This window comes from Macaca nemestrina, chromosome 2 (genome assembly GCF_043159975.1).
Source record: "Macaca nemestrina isolate mMacNem1 chromosome 2, mMacNem.hap1, whole genome shotgun sequence".
Classification (NCBI taxonomy): Eukaryota; Metazoa; Chordata; class Mammalia; order Primates; family Cercopithecidae; genus Macaca; species Macaca nemestrina.
The window spans coordinates 14,229,195-14,248,490 of NC_092126.1; the positions used below are offsets into that span (position 1 = coordinate 14,229,195).

General features: G+C 36.5%; 1 protein-coding gene across 2 annotated transcripts in view; it reads right to left on the reverse strand.

Annotated features, from left to right (window-relative positions):
• PDCD6I (programmed cell death 6 interacting protein) overlaps positions 1-19,296 on the reverse strand; it is a 76,005-nt gene that overhangs the window by 12,308 nt on the left and 44,401 nt on the right. For both annotated transcript variants that reach the window (XM_011723231.3, XM_011723230.3), the window contains exons 11-15: positions 13,650-13,761; positions 12,250-12,419; positions 4,708-4,956; positions 3,450-3,584; positions 2,215-2,309 (exon numbers count right to left, since the gene is read on the reverse strand). In XM_011723231.3, the coding sequence (XP_011721533.1) occupies positions 2,215-2,309; positions 3,450-3,584; positions 4,708-4,956; positions 12,250-12,419; positions 13,650-13,761 (761 nt within the window). The remainder of the gene's footprint in view (positions 1-2,214; positions 2,310-3,449; positions 3,585-4,707; positions 4,957-12,249; positions 12,420-13,649; positions 13,762-19,296) is intronic.

The window sequence follows — 19,296 nt, forward strand, 5'->3', positions numbered from 1 at the left end:
AAAAATTAGCCAGGCGTGGTGGTGCACACCTGTAATGCCAGCTACTCGGGAAGCTGAGGCAGGAGAATTGCTTGAATCCAGGAGGCGGAGGTTGCAGTGAGACAAGATTGCATGATTGCACTCCAGCCTGGGTGACAGAGCAAAACTCCGTCTTTTTAAAAAAAAAAAAAAAAAAAAATCTTTTTTTTTTTTAAAACATTTAGAACATTTTTAAAACATTCTATTTATTTGCTTTTTATAGGTTTAGCAGAAATATTCTAAAAGCAACTGACCTGCTCTTTCTTAGAAGAAAATGGTAACTTCTCTCATGAACATGAGCAGAGAGGTGAATGAACATGAACATGTTCATTCTCTGTTCATGAATATGAACAGAGAGATGAATAAAGATCTAGTTGCCTGAAAGGGTCATCAGTATAAGATTCTTTCAGCTCTTTATATTTATTACTAATGAATATGAACTTTAGGATCAATTTGTTTAATTCCAAATGAAAAGCTACTGACATTTTAAATCAAAAGTATGTTGAATGCATATGTTTATTTATTTATGATGGTTTTTTATGTACCCGAAGTACAGTTTGGATATAAAATCTTTAGCTTGTATTTACTATATAAAATCTTTAACTCATATTTACTATCCTTGAGATTACAGCAATCACTCCACTCTCTTCTAGCATACAGTGCTTTCAGCCTAATTTTTTTTGCCTTTTTATAAATTGACTTGTTTTGCCTGACTGCTAAAGGATTCTGCCATTATCTTTTAAGGCCAATAATTTATATGCCTTGAAGCTGACAGTTCTTGATCATTTTCCCCTACCATATGATACACTCTTTCAACAACCTTCACTTACTTCAAGAAAATGTTCTTGAGTATCATTAAGTGTTCTGTTTAGAGATCGTTAAATAACTGCTCTGTCTGGTTTTTCTTCTTTGAGAGAAATTCAATTTTGCATATATTAGGTCTTCTGTGCCCATCTTCTCTCTAATCCTTTGTAATTCTTTCTTGACTTTGATTTCATTTTAATTTCCTAATTTCTACTCTGTGTTCCTGTGTGTTCTTCAGCATTTATTTGCCCTTTGTGCTCCTTCCCATTTCGTGATGGTTTTATTCTTCCCTTCTACTTCTTTCCTGAATTCTGACACCTCACATCTTATCACTTCCTGTTTTCTTACCATATTCCTGCAGTTCTGGAATTTCTGCTCAAAGTGTTCCTTGGAGTGCTCGCAGTCCCCAACCTTTTTGGCACCAGGGACCAGTTTCGTGGAAGACAATTTTTCCACAGGGGAGCGGGAGATGATTTCAGGATGAAACTGTCCCACCTCAGATCATCAGGCATTAGTCAGAGTCTCACAAGGAGCGCACAACCTAGATCCCTTACATGGGCAGTTCGCAATAGTGTTTGCGCTCCTATGAGAATCTAATGCTGTGGCTGATCTGACAGGAGGTGGGACTCAGGCAGTAATACTCGCCCAGCCACCTGCCTGCCTGCCACCCACCTCCTGCTGTCCAGCCCAGTTCCTAATAGGCCACGAACCAGTACCAGTCCATGGCCCCAGGACTGGGGACCCCGGCCTTAGAATGACTGCCTTCTTGCATTTGTTGTTGTTGTTGTTGTTGTTGTTTAGTTCATGGTCAGATCTTTGCTCATAATTTTCATCTATTCTGTGGCAATATTATTTTGGTAAATGTTCTTCATCTATGAAGTTTTATTAAATTTTGTTAATGTTTTTTACCTTTTATCAGCACTGTGCTACTCTGTATTGATTACTCAGCAGGAAATGAGCTGTATGTTAACTGGCCCTGCTTTCTCAGCAGCCTCCTTCTAAAAGTGATTTTGCTGGTATTCTCCGAGCTATTCATGCTGTCTCCTCCATGTTCTATAGCTGTAGTTTTATGTAAGGAACCTACTTGCTAGTTCAAAATAAATTGCTTGTATTTACTGGCACTTCCTGAGATCTGCCACCTGAACTGTTTTATCATTTCTGTGACCTCACTGTACTTCCTGCATCTACAGTTTCTGCTTCTTTTCATCCTTTCATTCCCAGATTGTGCAGCTGTTTGCTTGTTGCTTTGTAAAATACTCGATCTAGTTTCTTCTTCCAGGAGAAAAGGAGGGAAATTGCTATCTCATATTACCAAATTCACACCAAAAGTCTCTACATGATTTTTTAAAAGAAAATTCTTTAAGTACAATTTGATACACAAAACAGACTTACTTTAAGAGTTCATCTCTTTCTGTCTTCCGCGCAAAAACTATATCACTGCATTTGTTCTGGAACCTGACCAGGATTTCAGTCAACTCATTGTAAAACTATAAGCAAAGAACAAATACAAGTAATGAACAAGAACAATTTTTTAATCCAGAGAGTAATGTGATCTAAAGCTAATTTGTCAATGATAGTTAAAGCCGAAGAACTGAAATCTGCATGAGATACAATCATACAATTTACTAGGCCCAACAACTTAATATTAAATGTGATCCAAGATTCCTAGAGAAAATAAAAATAAAATCATTTTTACGGAACATTATCATCAAAAACGTAACAAGTTAAAAGTTTCATGATCATGAAAATCTTCCTAATTCCTAGAGAAAAGTCAATTACTTAATAACATTAAACCTATTTAAGTGGAAGGATTAGGTTTTCATATTCACTACAGAAATGCAAGCACACTTCAGAAACCCTTAAAAGAATTTCTAAAGGCTCTCTGGAGGGTTTTCTCAGCTTACCTATTTAAACAAAGCATTTTAAACCAAATTAAAACGGCATTTTACTATCCTATTTGGAAGGCTTTGCAGTATTTTCACCCTTTCTTCAGAGGGTTTTACATTTTACCTACTGTATTTGTATCAAGGTAACTTTATTCAGTGAGTATTACGAAGTTAAGTACCAAAAGGAATTATGCATCTGAAAAAACTTAAAAGTCACTGCTCCCTCAAAAACAAAGTAATTGGTAAAAAGAAATATAAGCAAATTCCCTAAACTTTTTAAAGGACAAGACAAGAAAGTACTTACATATTTAGCAAGCCCTCTTGACGCTTGGGCAGGCCACAAGTCTGTCCTCAGCAAACCACCACACAGAATACAAAAGTCATGCCCCCCACCTTTTCTATCACAAATCAGTCCCCAAATTAGTCAATACTCCTGTCCTCTCAAAATTCATCAGTCAACTTCCTATCCCTTAAAAAGGTGTCACTGACATCTCTGCTAATTCCTGCTACCTCGAATATTTATACCCCTTTTCTGCCAGTTGAAATATGCAATCCCATGAAATGTTGCCACCTTCATTAAGCTTTCTCCCTCCTACAACAAACTTCGCAGAGACAATAGCGTTAAAGCTAAAATTCCAGGCAAAGAGTAATTTGGTTCAACTGGAAATACCATTTAACTTCCAAACTATACGTTCACATCTGTATTTGCTAGCTATGATTCCTTTTGCATGTACTTCATACCTTTGTGCCCTCCTTCAAATTAGCTACCAGTTCAACAAAGTTGTCATATGCAGTAGCTAAATTCTTCAAAACTTCTTCTCTTAAGTTAGCTTCATTATTAGATTGTTTCATTTTCGAAAATTCCTGATGTGAGACCTTGTTAAAAGAAAGATTTATGTATTTACATTTATTTATAAAATATAGCTCATAACATTTTTATTGATCTTTTCCAATTATGAAAATCACATGTAATTAAATACATATCCAAAATTACTAGAATTACCTAGTATACTCTTTTGAAGTCTCATTATGCTTTAAATCTTTCTTAAGTAAAAATTTCAAAAATCCAATAGGAGTCAAAACAACCAATAATGACCATGGATTTCTATTAGTATATAACACTTGCAAAAAATATAACATGAAAATTATTTTACCTTTTGGAATATTTTATATCATATATAGATACAATATTTAGGAGTAGAAATGCAAGTTTAATTCTGCACGTTAACTATTAAAAGAGCAAAATTTCAAGTCTTTGTTAGTCCAAATTACCTATCTGTAAACACGAACACTAACTTCAAACTTCTCAACATATTTAGTTTGCATTATCTTTTAAAAAAATGACTGAAGTCTGTACGTATGTTAGCCATATAATTAAAGGTATCAGTAATTCCAACTAATTTCGATTTTCCTCCTATATGGAAAAAAACCAAAGCTATTAAAAACTTGGAACCATGAAAAATATCTGAAGTATCAAGCACTCCTAAGTAATATGCAACATTTTAGCCATAGAAATGACTTTGTTTCTGCAGGGCGTGGTGGCTCACGCCTGTAATCCCAGCACTTTGGGAGGCTGAGGTGGAAGGATCACGAGGTCAGGAGATCCAGACCCTCCTGGCTAACATGGTGAAACCCCGTCTCTACTAAAAATACAAAAAATTAACCAGGCGTGGTGGCGGGCACCAGAGGCTGAGGCAGGAGAACGGCAGGAACCCGGGAGGCGGAGCTTACAGTGAGCCAAGATCGTGCCACTGCACTCCAGCCTAGGTGACAAAGCGAGACTCCGTCTCAAAAAAAAGAAAAAAAAATGACTTTGTTTCATAGATATAAATAAAACTGATGTGCCAAGTTTAATTTTACAAAATACACATGTATTAAGTTCTACTCTTAACTACAGATATTCTCCAATGTCATTTTCCTAATTGAATATAGGTTTAGTCCAGACATATCCTTTCTGTAATTTTTAAAACATAGATCTTATTAAATATATGAATTTCACCTGAATATTTTTAAGAAGTCCTTCCTGTTTCTTTAGAGATTCTTGGACTTTAGTTGTAAGACCTCCATAGACTCGATCTAGTTCAGTAACAGAAAGAGCTTCTTCATTTATCACACCATCTTGAGCCAGAGCTGTCAAAAACTTGCTTGTCATGTCAAAATTCACAGATTTCAAGTCATTCTCCAGACCCTCTCTTTCCTTCTTTACTTCATCAAGATTTGACAATAAGGATTTTAAGACATTTACAACCTAAACAATAAAAAAGACACCTTAGTTTAACTGAAAAAAAAAAATTTCAAAAAGGAAATAATATATAAAGGTTCATTCGGGCTAAGAGAGAGATGGTTTCTCAGAGAGCCAAATATAAATTGAACGTCAGGTTTATATAGACAGACATTGTACCTTCAGTTGACTCAGATTAAAACAAAAGCAGCATTAATAACAATAGCAACAGCTACAATTTACTGAACTCTTATGTGTTAGGCACCATGCTAAACACTTTAGAAATATAATTTTATGTATTCCTTACAATACCCCATGGGGTATATATATTTATGACCCCTATTTCAATGATAGGGATAATGAGTCTCAGAAAAATTAAGTGACATAGTTACAGAGCTACCATGGGGCAGAGGTGAAATTTGAGACCTAAGTCTGACTAATTACAAAACCAATCTCTTAGCCACTCTACACTATACTCCCTCCCGACCATGTTTGTGAAGCAGGGGAAGGTATGATTTTGTAGGTAAGTAGATATCCTATTTTGCCTAGAGAGACTGAGAGAGACATAGAGAAATAGAGGTGAACATAGAAATACAGACAGTTATGAAGCAAGCATGGTAGATGGAGAAAGAAATAGAGAAAGATACAGATATAAACCTATATACCACACATCTATTTTATACGCTGGGAGAGGAAGAAGGTAAGAGGGTTCTTGTGCCTCTCTTCAAATATCATTAAGAGTTTTAGGCCAGATGTAGAGGTTCGAGCCTGCAGTCCCAGCACTTCAGAAGGATCACCTGAGCCTAGGAGTTCGAGACCAGCCTAGGCAACAAAGTGAGATCAGCCTAGGCAACAAAGTGAGACCCCATTTCTACATTAAAAAAAAAAAAAACTAGCTGGGCGCAATGGTGTGCACCTGCAGTCACAGCTACTTCAGAGGCTGAGACAGGAGGATTGCTTTAGCCCAAGGGATCAAGGCTGCAGTGAGCCATGATCATGCCACTGCATTCCAGCCTGGGTGACAGAGAGAAACCCTGTCTCAAAACAAAACACAAAAACAAAATAGAGATTTATCTCTTGTATTCAGTCAAGACACTCTCTGACCTATACCCACATGATTCATAAACACCCCTTCATATTAATAGTGTTCAAGCAACTTCTAATGAGCACTTTCAAGTTGCCCCTTTCACTCATCTCTTCATACTTTGCTAGGACCACCACAAAAAACATCAACCCAATCTCTCTATTCTGCTTGCCCCAATGAGGCTCATAGAAAGAAAACTGGAGGAAAGACAAAGGAAGAAGAGGGCACCATGAGCCCTGTCTCCACCCGTCTTTCTCATTACCAGCAGCAATTCCAATTCTCATGGATCCCCCTACCAAATGCCTGTTTCTAAAAATTCCTATCCTACTCTTCCTTCCACAGTCTTAGTTAGCTCCTTAATAGGAATGTCCAATGTAACATCCCTTTGTGAAGACCAGAGACTCAAGGTTTCTTCTAAATGTAGGTGAATTTCCTTTTTGGCCTCATTTACACCCATATCTCCTAAATATCCTAATTTTAAAACGGAAGGAAGTGAAAGGAAAAGAAGGGGAAGGGAAAGGAAGAGAAGGGGGAGGGGGAGAAGAGAGGAAGGAACGGGGAAGGGAAGGAGAAAGGGAGTGAGAGAAAGAAGAGGGTACAGGGGAGAAGGCTGTGGAAAGAGAAACATGATTCCTAGAAAACATCAAACCACAGAAACTCTAAAAGGAAGGAGGAAGAGAAAGAATCATACCTGGGTGGATATGGCAAAGTCTGTTTAAAGACCTAGTAGAACTTGATATTAGATGATGTGAGTAAAACTTTTCTTCCAAGTGACTTCCAGGATATATTATTAAATGAAAAAAAAAAGGGTACAAAGGCATATCTAGTATACTGCAATTTGAGTGAGAGAGAAGGAAAATCAGAAAATAAATATACACATATATAATACGTATATATGTATATGTATGTATTCATAATTTTGGGGGGTTTTTTGTTTGTTGTTGTTCTTGCAAAAAGAAAATCAGTAAGGACAAACCAGAAACTAACAAATATGGTTACTTACAGGAAATATACAGGAAAGAAGTAGAAGGAAAAGGAATGAGGCTTTCTGCATGTACCTTTTGAATCATGAACATTTACACACTCAAAAAACAAGATTAAGTCAAAACTTGAATAAGGAAACAAATGAACTAATGGTCTATCAAAGTGAAACGTAATTACATAGAAAAAAAGTAATTGCATAGGAAAAAAAAAAACACTTCAACTCTGACTATACTCCCTTAAAGACCATAATGGACTTAGTTACTGTGCAATCAAGGACAGGTTACTACTTAGAAAATCCAATTTTCTCACCTGCAAAATGGGCATAATAGTACCTATGTCAGGACTGTTGTGAAGACTGAGATAATCTATATAAAGTGCTCAACATAACTTCTAACAAAGGGTAAGTATTCAATCACATTACCTAGATTAGGAAGAAAAGCTAACCGCAACTTCCATGGTATCTAACCAGACGGATACAGAAGCTTTCTAACCAGACGCTACAGAGGGCCAAATAGTTAACAAATCCTGTGATATTCAAAAATGCAATAATTCTAACTTTCTGGAAAAAAAAATGCCATTTCAAACAACCAATTTATGAACAAACTTGTGGACTACCACACAAAGATAGAGATCCCTTGTATTATGAACATCTTTTTTAAAAATTTCATACGCAGTATACTAGTTTAACATAATTCAGATTATATGACACTGGCCTCATTTTAACAGAGTAAATGAAGTAGAAAATGAATTAAACTGCTTCCACAAATGACCAAGATAATAAGAAAACCACTGCCTACATTTTCTTATAAATTCAAATTTGAGGTTTAACATGTTATCAAAGTATATAAATAATTAGAATCCTAGGGTATTTATTTCTTACATACAGCTCCAGCTATCTTTCAACTGCAATTAAATGTATCCCTTTATTAAGTTAGGCTGCCAGTGATGATCATTCAAACAAATACTTTTTGTTTTGGGTACCGTTCTAGATGCTATGGACACAACTACTAACAAAAACAGTCTTTTCCTTCATTTGGACACCAGAGAGGATTAAATAAATATGCAAAGGGGAGGATTAAACAAATACACAAAAATAGAATAATGTGGGTAGACAATGACAAAGATGGAGAAGAGGTGACATCTGAGACTAATGAAAAAGAGGTAATAGCCACGGAAATGGGAAGAAAGCCCTGCACAGAAGGAAACGCAAATGTAAAAGTCCTGTGGCAGGCACAAGCTTGGCAGGATCAAAGGAAAGAAAAAAAGGCCACTCTGGCTAAAGTATAGTAAACAAAAGGCAGAACAGCAGATGAGGTCAAACAGAATGGCAGGAATGGCATCACCTAGGTTGTCAATACTTTGTCTTTTAGATCAGAATCTTACAAACTTTTTTGGTAAAGGACCAAACAGAAAATATTTTTGCCTCAGTAGGCCACAGTCTCTGTTGCAGCTCTTTAACTCTGCTTTGCAGAGTGAAAGACAATGTGTAAATGAATGAGCGCAGCTATGTTTCAACAAAAATGTATTAACAAACACTGAAATCTGAATTTTATATAAAGCCCATATATTAAAACATTCTTTTGATTTTTTTCCAGCCATTTAAAAAATGAAGTAGAAAGTTTTACATTTTTTTAAATGAGTCTCACATTTAAAAAATGTAAAACTCATTCTTAGCTCATAGGCCATACAAAGAGAAGAGGCAGGCTGGATTTGGCCCACAAGCCAGTTTCCTGACCCCAGTTTTAGATTTAAAACCCTCTGTAGCATTTAACAGCACCAAGTACAATATGAGACATAAGAAATGCCCTGGGAGCGGTGGCTCATGCCTGTAATCCCAGCACTTTGGGAGGCCAAGGCGGGTGGATCATGAAGTCAAGAGATCGAGACCATCCTGGCCAACATGGTGAAACCCCGTCTCTACTAAAAATACAAAAACTAGCTGGGCATGGTGGTGCACACCTGTAGTCCCAGCTACTCAGGAGGCTAGGCAGAACCGAATGAACCCAGAAGGCAGAGGTTGCAGTGAGCCAAAATTGCACGACTGCACTCCAGCCTGGGTGACAGAGTAAGACTCCATCTCAGAAAAGAAAAGAAAAGAAAAGAAAAGAAAAGAAAAGAAAAGAAAAGAAAAGAAAAGAAAAGAAAAGAAAAGAAAAAAGAGAAAAGAAAAGAAAAGAAAAAAGAAAAAGAGCTACTCGGGAGGTTAGGCAGGAGAACTGCTTGAACCCAGGAGGCAGAGGTTGCAGTGAGCCAAGATTGCGCCACTCCACTCCAGCCTGGGTGACAGAGTAAGACTCCATCACAAAAAAAAAGAAAAGAAAGGAAAGAAAGGAAAGAAAGGAAAGAAAGGGAAGAAAGGGAAGAAAGGGAAGAAAGGGAAGGAAGGAAGGAAGGAAGGAAGGAAGGAAGGAAGGAAGGAAGGAAGGAAGGAAGGAAGGAAGGAAGGAAGGAAGGAAGGAAGGAAGGACTCAATGAAATCTTCTATTTTACTTTTACAACCTTGTCATTTTATTTTCAGAAAAGGCAAATAAGCAACTATCTTTACAGCAATGAAAGCAGAAACTTGATACATTTACCCTACACTAAAGGTAACCTAGAGGAGTTTGTCTCTTTATGTTAGGGACCAAGGTGCTCAGCACAGTTCTGGAATAGTAGGCCTTCAAAAAACACTTGGTGAGTAAATAAACAAACAGATTCCAGCCATTCTCAGTATGTCCATAAACCTTCTGTCATGAGGAATCAGGAGTAAAAGCTGTGTTTGCAGATCCTCCACTAGTCTGTGAATCCAAAAAAGGCACTCCTCTGGGAGGGCACACAGTTTTAAACAGCTCTCTTTATGCTGTACCTCTAAGGAAGTAAAGCGTTTTTTTTAAAGGCCCCCCACCCCCCCACCATTACTCCCAGCAGATGTAACACTTTGAGTGTAACTGAACATCATCCTTGAGCAAAAAAAGATGTTCCTTCCTCTGGCTAGACTCAGCCCCATATACATTAGGGCCAAGGCTTGGCCAGCCAACCATAGACTAGACTTCAGGCCACAGTAGATCATAGGCAACCAATCACAAGCAGTGATCCTAGGTATTTAATATAAAAATTTTTAAATACAGATTACCACTAGTCTGCAAAACTTTTCAGAGTATCTCAATATGTAAAACCAGATGCCTGAAGAGACTGAAAATAAGTTACTAGACAGTAGGCTTCTTCACAATAAAAGAAAAAAACAGCCCTACCATCAAACTTGGACTTTTTAATAAAACGTGTACATTGCATCATTCTAATCAGCAATCAAAAAACTCAGTTTTTATCATAAAAATTCTGGCTAAAATGTGTCATCAACTATTATGACAACCATCTGAAATAGCTTTGATAAACCTGATGCTTGCCTTATTTGATAAAGGCATGTGACAAATGAATATACAGAGAGTGCTGAAATTTTTGTGGTTCCCTGTCAAGAAACTTCCATAAAATTACTTCATATTGACTACAAAAGTTCCTTTCTCCTGTGTAACACAACTAAGGATTAATAAAACTGATACAACTGAATAAAATATCAACAAATCAGTGCATACTAATGCAGATTTTGCTTAGCACAAACCATTTTTGCTTTTCTACTGAAAGCAGAAGAATCAAGGGATGAAAGCCACATAGTCTGAGTCATGTACAAGACACCAAAAAGAATACAAAGAGAGTACTAAACAGGGATCTTTTTCTAAAATAAAAAAGGTACCAGAATTTATTGCTGTTCCAAGGGTCTGCAGTTTCTTCTTCAGGTTCTTTGTTCTTTACAAGTTAACCTTCTGACCACCTCCCTTTTCTCCTCTACGTCCTCAAAGCAACTAACTCATATTCCTTGTTCCATTGGGCTCCCCTGTTGCATTCAGGTTCAATGCACATTCAACTATGTAGCTTTCTCTTCCCTTTGAGAGGTGCCCAGTACCTGTGCATTTACCCTACACTAAAGGTAACCCAGAGGAGTTTTTTGTCTCTTCATGTTAGGGACTAAGGTGCTCAGCACTGTTCTGGAATCGTAGGCCTTCAAACACTTGGTGAATAAATAAATAGATTCCAGCCATTCTCAACATGTCTATAAACCTTCTGTCACGAGAAATCAGGAGTAAAAGCTGTGTGTGCAGATTCTCTGTACCTCTGATAACTCTCTAGACACAGCCACTACTCAGCCCTTCTCTGATCCTACACGTTTACTTTTTCTGCCTATCCACTCTGTTCTCGTAATGCGCCAATCTCTTAAGAAGCCTCTGAAGAGAACTGCTCCAAATTACTGAAATTTAAGTACTTCATCTAAATCCCCATAACATACTTCCTATACTTTCCCTGTGACATTTTTAAACTTCTTCCCTATATTACGGCCATCCTTGTACATGACTGATACTCCACAATGGATCATAATTGAGGGTAAAGCCTGTGCATAGTTCATGGTAATTTTCCAATGTATCCACCATAGTGCCTTACACAGAGCAGATATCCAGTAGGTCTTGGAATAAATACATGAAATATATAAAATGCTTCTATGGAAAGACAAATAAGGAATGAAACTACTACTTTTCAGAACTTACTATCCCAGGAAATTCACTTTTTTCAAGAAGTTTTCAGCAGTATTTCTTGCCCTTTGGCTTGTTTTCCTGTGCAGAGATTTGGGACCTCTATCTTATTCTACTAACTTACCCTACCTCCAGTGATAGGCCATTAAATTATACTTGCACTTTCTCTTCTTTTAGGACTTTCCAAATCAGATGCCCTACTATTCGATTTTCTCTTTCCTGTCATCAGTAGAAACACCATGATGGTGCTATCCATCTATTAACATGCACACCTTGTCAATCTTCATTTCAAAGGTAGTCCCAGGGAAACAAGGTGGAAGGGAGTATAGAATAATGTAAGAAATAAAGAATTTGTGTATCCGGCCATACCCAGTCCTTTCATTTCAGGAAATTTCTATACTTCCAAGTTTCTCTCTTTTATAAAACCCAAATTAAATAATGTTGACCTGTGAAGTATCTAAAATTTAGTTCAAAAAAGGGCATTCAATAAATGGAAGTTACTATTATAGGATAGTTAATATTAGTATAATTATCTATTACACAGTCTATATACTACTTTAAATATAACAACCCCAATTTATTTCTGCATTTTTTTAAAGATGACAATAAGAAAATTGGCAGTTCTTTATATAAAATGGCTTGAATGTGGTTTTCTTAAGCAGATGACCACCCACATCAAAATGCCCTTCTTACCTCACTGCCCTGCATGGTCTTTGCTGGATTAGCAGAAGGGATGGCAGCATTCAGCTCAGGCTCTGGCTTACACAAAAGCACGATGGTGTCACGATGAGACTGGTAACATTCTTTCACTTGTCCATCTGCTTGCACAGCTTTATCTAAAACTGTTCTGAAGTTGGTTCCCTCTGGGAGAAAATAAAAGTTTTGAGAGCATAGAAGTGATTCTAACAGCAACGTTTATGGGCTGGTTATATGTTGAGTTCTAGTTTCCAACTTTACTTATCTTCCCCTTCTATAGACCCCTATTCACTTAATAATAAAAACAGCTCCTAACAGTCTTTGCATTCTCGTTTTTGGAAAGATGACAAAATCACTTATAAAATCAAAAGCATAGCTATACCTTAAAATATACTTGGTAGTTATTATCTGCCAAATAAAAGCTAATTAATATTAATCTTTTCCTACAACTCATGAATGTAGGAAGAAATCATTCTCTCCAAAAATTGGTCCATTTATTTTAAAAGTACTCCTCTCTCAAAAGAGCAATGTGACTTTAAAAAAAAAAAAAAAAAAGATTTATTTTTAGAAATATCTCAACAATATGCAAACTTTTTACAAAGATAAGTAAAACTAATCTGCAGCCACCATGAAGACAGCATTTATCTCAGCTAGCACAAAATCTTAATAATCCAAGTCTTAAGCAGCATAAATTTGGCCTCAAAATAACTTAAAGCTCTTTTTTTTTTTTTACCACCCAGGATTCACTACTAAATGAAAAAAAATTACAAAACCATAAATGCAATATGCCCTCATTTATATTTTTAAAATATGCACAGGGGCCAGGCATGGTGATTCAAGCCTATAATCTCATCAGTTTCAGAGGTGGAGGCAGGTGGATCACTTCAGCCCAGGAGCTCAAGACAAGCCAGGGCAACACGGTAAAACCTCATCTCTGCAAAAAATACAAAGCAAAAATTAGCCAGGCGTGGTAGCATGTGTCTATAGTGTCAGCTACTTAGGAGGCTGAGGTAGAAGCATTGCTTGAGCCCTGGAGGTTGGGGCTGCAATGACCTATGATCCTGCAGCCTGGAGTGACCTATGTCACTCCAGCCTGAGTGACAGAGTGAGACCTTGTCTCAAAAAAATAAATAAATAAAATAAAATATGCACAGAGCTTGGAATAGAAAATGAAAGTTGGAGGATCATTTTAATTTTCACTTTATACCCTTCTTAAGAATCTGTACTTCTGACAATGGGCAGATTACTTTTGTGAACTTTTTAAATCTTTATACTAAAACTGAGGAAAAACAATTTCAGTAAAAATGAATTTACAACTGAGCCTAATTTAATCAAGCAAAAATGTGGGTCCAAATTGGGAATTTATTTAAATGAAGGTCATTTATACATATTTTTACCTGCTCTTAAAGGCTTATACAGTTCATTGGATGGTGTCCTTTGCCAGCGTTCCTTAAATTTTGCTCTTAAATCATTATCAGTTGCTTCTTCTTCATCCAACAACCTTAACGACTTTAAACGGAAGCAAAAAGAACCCTGAAATGTCATTTCTGGTATAAAAATTGTAAAGCATTAAACAAATGTTCATACACAATATAAGTGAGAATTTGGTGAGATGGGAATACTAGGTTAGAATATAAATCGACTTTTTTCTTGCAGACATCTAAGTTATAATGCATTTAGCAAAAAGTCTTATAAATTTAAGGCTGAATTAGCTATTACCTTTCTCAGTTAAAAAAAAAAAAAAGGAAAAATAAATAAGAGACTATTTACATCCATACACCAATTTAAAGAAAGTTTTAAGATTAAAATAAATAGAAGCCATAAATAAAACAAAGGGGAAAACTGATCAATTACATGAAAATAAAAGATTTAGACTTCCATTCCAATACAATAAACAGAAAATTATGTTTACATATTTTTAAATGCCTTTTTAATGCATAGATGACAGGATAGTAGGGGGCCAGAAACACAAGAAAATACTAATCTACCAGTAGACACTGTGCTAGCACCAGCAATATATGACAATTCCTGATAGCTCAGGACAAAGAATAGCAAACTTCTGTCAAACACCACAGAGTAAATATTTTAGGCTTTGTGGGCCACCGTCTATGTCACACAGAATTCTTCTTTTTGACAATGCTCTAAAAAAGATAAAAATTATCCTTAACGACAAAAGCAGGCAACAAGCCAGCATTTGGCCCACCCATCCATAGTTCACCAGCTGTGTAGTTCACCATTGGCTTGGATTGTGAATTTAGAACATGGAAAGTCAACAAGAAACATAGGTAGGGACAATAAAAGGTGAGAGGTCAGATCAAAAGCACTCTCCACCTTCAAACCAGTATACTTCCAAATAGGTGATTCTCAGTGGATGAATCTTTAAAACAGAAAACTGCCCTACAGAAGAAAACATGCCTGTCTGAAGAAGTATTATCTGAGATTCCAGATCAAAAGCCTGAACTTGGGACTAGAAACCACACTATCTGTGTGACACAAAGTCCTAAGGTAAATTATAATTAAAAGATTATAAAAGAAAGGAAAAAACCTCTTAAGTTTAAGGAGGTGCCAGGTATATAATGCCTTTTTATGGCAGAAGCGAACACAAATCCTTTCTAGAATTCACCTTAAACCTAGATCTCAATGAATTCCCACAAATAAATTACAGGAAATATGAATGCACAATCAAAACTCACTGAGCACTAAATGCAATACAGTACTCTGCACTGGATCTGGGAACAGAAGGAGGAACATTGGTGGAGTAACTGGTAAAATCTGAGTAATAATACTGTACCGCTGTCAATTTCCTAGTTTTAACAAATGTGCCATGACAGCATAAGATTTTAACTTTCAGGGAAGCTAGGTGAAAAATACACAGGAACCTTCTACACTAAATTTGCAAAGTCTCTGTAAATCTGAAACTATTTTTTAAAGTTTTAAAGTAAAAAACAGTAACAAAAAAACTGAACACAAGAGAAAACAAGCCACCATAAGCAAGAATCAGCAAAAACTACAAATCATAGAATCAAACCCACAAAAACTACAGATATTGGAATTACAAGATAAATAATATAAAATAAATACATTTAATATATTTTAAGAAATTAGGGATAAATTAAAGGGTTTAACCTTCCAGGTTAAGACAAATTAAATTAAAAAGAAAAATCTTGCTACATGCTATTTACAAATGACACACCATAAGGGCATACGAGTTGAAGGGCAAAGACACTACAAGAAAACTACAAACCAGTATCTCTTATGAATATAAACACAATATCTTCAACACAATACTATCAATCCAAATCCAGCAGCACATTATAAGGATTATAAACCATGACAAGTAGGATGTCCCAGGAATGCAAAAGTGATTCACACCTGAAAATCAATTAATAGAATATTCCACATCAGTAGAATGAAGGAAAAACCGTATGATCATCTTAAGAGATGCAGAAAATATATTTGACAAAATCCAACACTCATAACCAAAAAACCTCAACAAACTAGAAGGGAACGTCCTCAACCTCATAAAGGCCATCTATGAAAATCCCACAACCAACATACTTAATAGTGAAACACTGGAAGCTTTCCGCCTAAGATTAAGAACAAGACAAGAATGTCCACTCTCACCATTCCAACACTGTCACAGTCCAACTCACCAGTCCAACACCGCACTGGCCAGGGCAATTAGACTATGACAACAACAAAAAGGCATCCAAATTGAAAAGGAAGTTGTAACACTACCTCTACTTGCAGATGATATGACCTTATATATAGAAAATCCTAAATAATCCACAAAAAAAACTACTAGAAATAATAAATTCAGCAAAGTTGCAGAATATTAAACCAGCTGCATTTCTATACTCTACCAATGAACAATCCAAAAAGGAAATTAGACAACAATTCCATTTACAATAACATCAAAAAAGAATAAAATACTTACAAATAAGTTTAACCAGAGAGGGACAAGACATTTACACTGAAAACTACAAAACAATGTTGAGAAAAAAGACCTAAAAAACTGGAAAGACTTCCTGGGCTCATGAATTGGAAAACTTGATATTGTTAAGACTGGCAATTCTCCCCAAATTGATCTAAAGATTCAATGCAATCTTTAACAACCTTCTAACTGTTTATTTTTGCAGAAATCAGCAAGCTGATCCTAAAATTCATATGGAATGGCAACAGACTGCAAACAGACAAAACAATCTTGCAAAAAAAGAGAAAAGTTGCAGGACTTACACCTGTTTCAAAACTTACTATACAGCTACATTAGTAAAAACAATGTGGTAATGGCCTAAGTATAGACATATAAATCAAGCGATTTTCTAGGAAGGTGCCAAGACCATTCTCTTCAATAAATGGTGCTGGAAAAAACTGAATAACTAAACTCAAAAAAAGAAGTTAGACCCTTACCTCACATCACATACAAGATATAATTCAAAAGGAATTAAACTCCTAAACCTAAGAGTTAAAAGTGTAAAACTCAGCCAGGTGCAGTGGCTCACATCTGTAATCCCAGCACTTTGGGAGGCTGAAGCGGGCGTATCACGAGGTCAGGAAATCGAGACCATCGTGAAACCCCATCTCTACTAAAAATACGAAAAATTAGCCGGGCGTGGTAGTGGGCGCCTGTAGTCCCAGCTACTTGGGAGGCTGAGGCAGGAGAACAGCGTGACCCCGGAAGGCGGATTTTGCAGTGAGCCAAGACCGCGCCACTGTACTCCGGCCTGGGTGACAGAGCGAGACTCCGTCTCAAAACAAACAAACAAAAAAGACTGTAAAACTCAGCCGGACGAAATGGCTCACGCCTGTAATCCCGGCACTTTGCGAGGCCGAGGCAGGCGGATCATCTGAGGTCAGGAATTCCGAGACCAGCCTGACCAATATGGTGAAACCCTGTCTCTACTAAAAAATACAAATTTAGCTGGGTGTGTTGGCACATGCTTGTAATCTCAGCTACTTGGGAGCCTGAGGCAGGAGAATTGATGGGAGGAGGCAGCTGCAGTGAGCCCAGATCTCGCCACTGCACTCCAGCCTGGGCAATAAGAGCGAAACTCTATCTCAAAAAAAAAAAAAAACTATAAAACTATAAAAGAACAAATAAAGATAAGTCTTCATAAATTTTTGGCAATGGAATCCTAAATATAACACCAAAAGCACAAGCAACAAAGAGACAGATAAACTATTGTATCAAAAGAACTTTCCTCCATCAAAAAAAATACTATCAAGAGAATGAAAAGACAACCCACAGAATGGGGGAAAATATTTGTTAATCATATATATAATAAGGTCTAGTATCCAAAATACATAAAGAGCTTTTATAATTCAACAACAAAAAGACAACCCAATTTTTAAAAGGGCCAAAGACTCAGACATTTCTCCAAAGAAGGCACATAAATGGCAACCAAGCACATGAGAAGATGCTCAGCATCACTGATCATTAGGAAAATGCAAACCAACACCACAATGAGATACCACTTCACACACATTAGGGTGGCTGTACTTTTTTTTAATGGACAATTATAAGGGTTGGTAAGGATACAGACAAACTGGAACCCTCACACACTGCTGGTAGAAATGTAAAATGGTCCAACTACTGTGGTAAAGAGTTTGACAGTTCCTCAAAAGCTAAACTTAAACCCACCAAATGACTCAGCAACTGTGCTCCAGGTATATGCCCAAGAAAATTAAAAACAGACATTGAAACAAAAACTTGTACACATATAGCAGCATTACAGTAGTCTCCCCCTTATCCATGGTTTTGCTTTCTGCAGTTTCAGCTACCCGAGTTCAACCATTGTCTGAAAATATTAAATGAAAAATCTCAGAAATAAACAGTTCACAAGTTTTAAATTGTACATAGTTCTGAACAGTGTAATGAAATCTCTTGCTCCCGCTCCTCCTGCCTGGGTTATTAATCATCCCTTCATCAAGTGTATCTGCGCTGTATATACTATCTGCCAGTAGTCACCTAGAAGCCATCTTGATTATCAGATTTAAAAAAACAAAAAATACTAAGGTTCACTACTATCCAAAGTTTAAGGCCTCCACTGGGGGTCACGGGACATATCCCCTGCAGATAAGGCAGGGACTACTATATGTGGAATTGTCAAAAAGTGGAAACAACCCACATATCCATCAGCTGAGGAAAGGATAAACAAAATACGGTTTAAGAATACAATGGAATATTATTTAGTCACAAAAAGAAATGAAGGACTGATACATGCTACAACCTGGATGAACCTTAAAAACATTATGCTAAGTTAAAAAAGCCAAACTCAAAAGACCGCATATTGTATGATTCCACTTATATGAAATGTCCAGAAGACATTTCAATAAATCCACAGAGACAAAAGCTAAATTAGTGTTTGGCAAGGGCAGGGGAAAGGGAGAACGAGGAGAGACTGTTTATGGGTGCAGGATTTCTTTTGGGGGATACTCACACAACACTGCAAATAAACTGAAAACCACTGAAACATACACTTTGAGGAAATTAATGGAAAATTTACGTTATGTGAATTTTACCAAAAAAAAACCTACATGCAGTTGTAAGATAAATATAGGTGAGTTTTTAAAACGAGGAATTAGAAATCTTAGAAATGAAAAAGATCAATAAAATTAACAACAACAAAACCACTCAACAGAATGACTTAAGAATGTTAAAAAACACAGCTGAAGAGCCTATTAATGAGCTGGAAGGCTGGCCTAAGATAGTCTCCCTGAAAGAAGAACAAGAACACAAACAGGAAATGTTAAAGATAATGTTAAGTGATATGTAGAACTGATACTATCAATCTAAAGAAATTCATGAGGAGATTATGGAAAGAATGGACAAAAAGGAATGAACAAACAGAATCCATGGATAGGGATCTAAGACATAAAGATCCTAAGTATGATAAATTATTATTTTTAAAAAAACTAGTGAACACTTCAAATTTATAAAAATCAAGACCAAAACAAAATTTCTAAAAGCTACCAGAGATGAACACTCAAAAAGAGTATCAGCTTTACAACTTAAATTTACAACTTACTTAAAAATCAGACTCT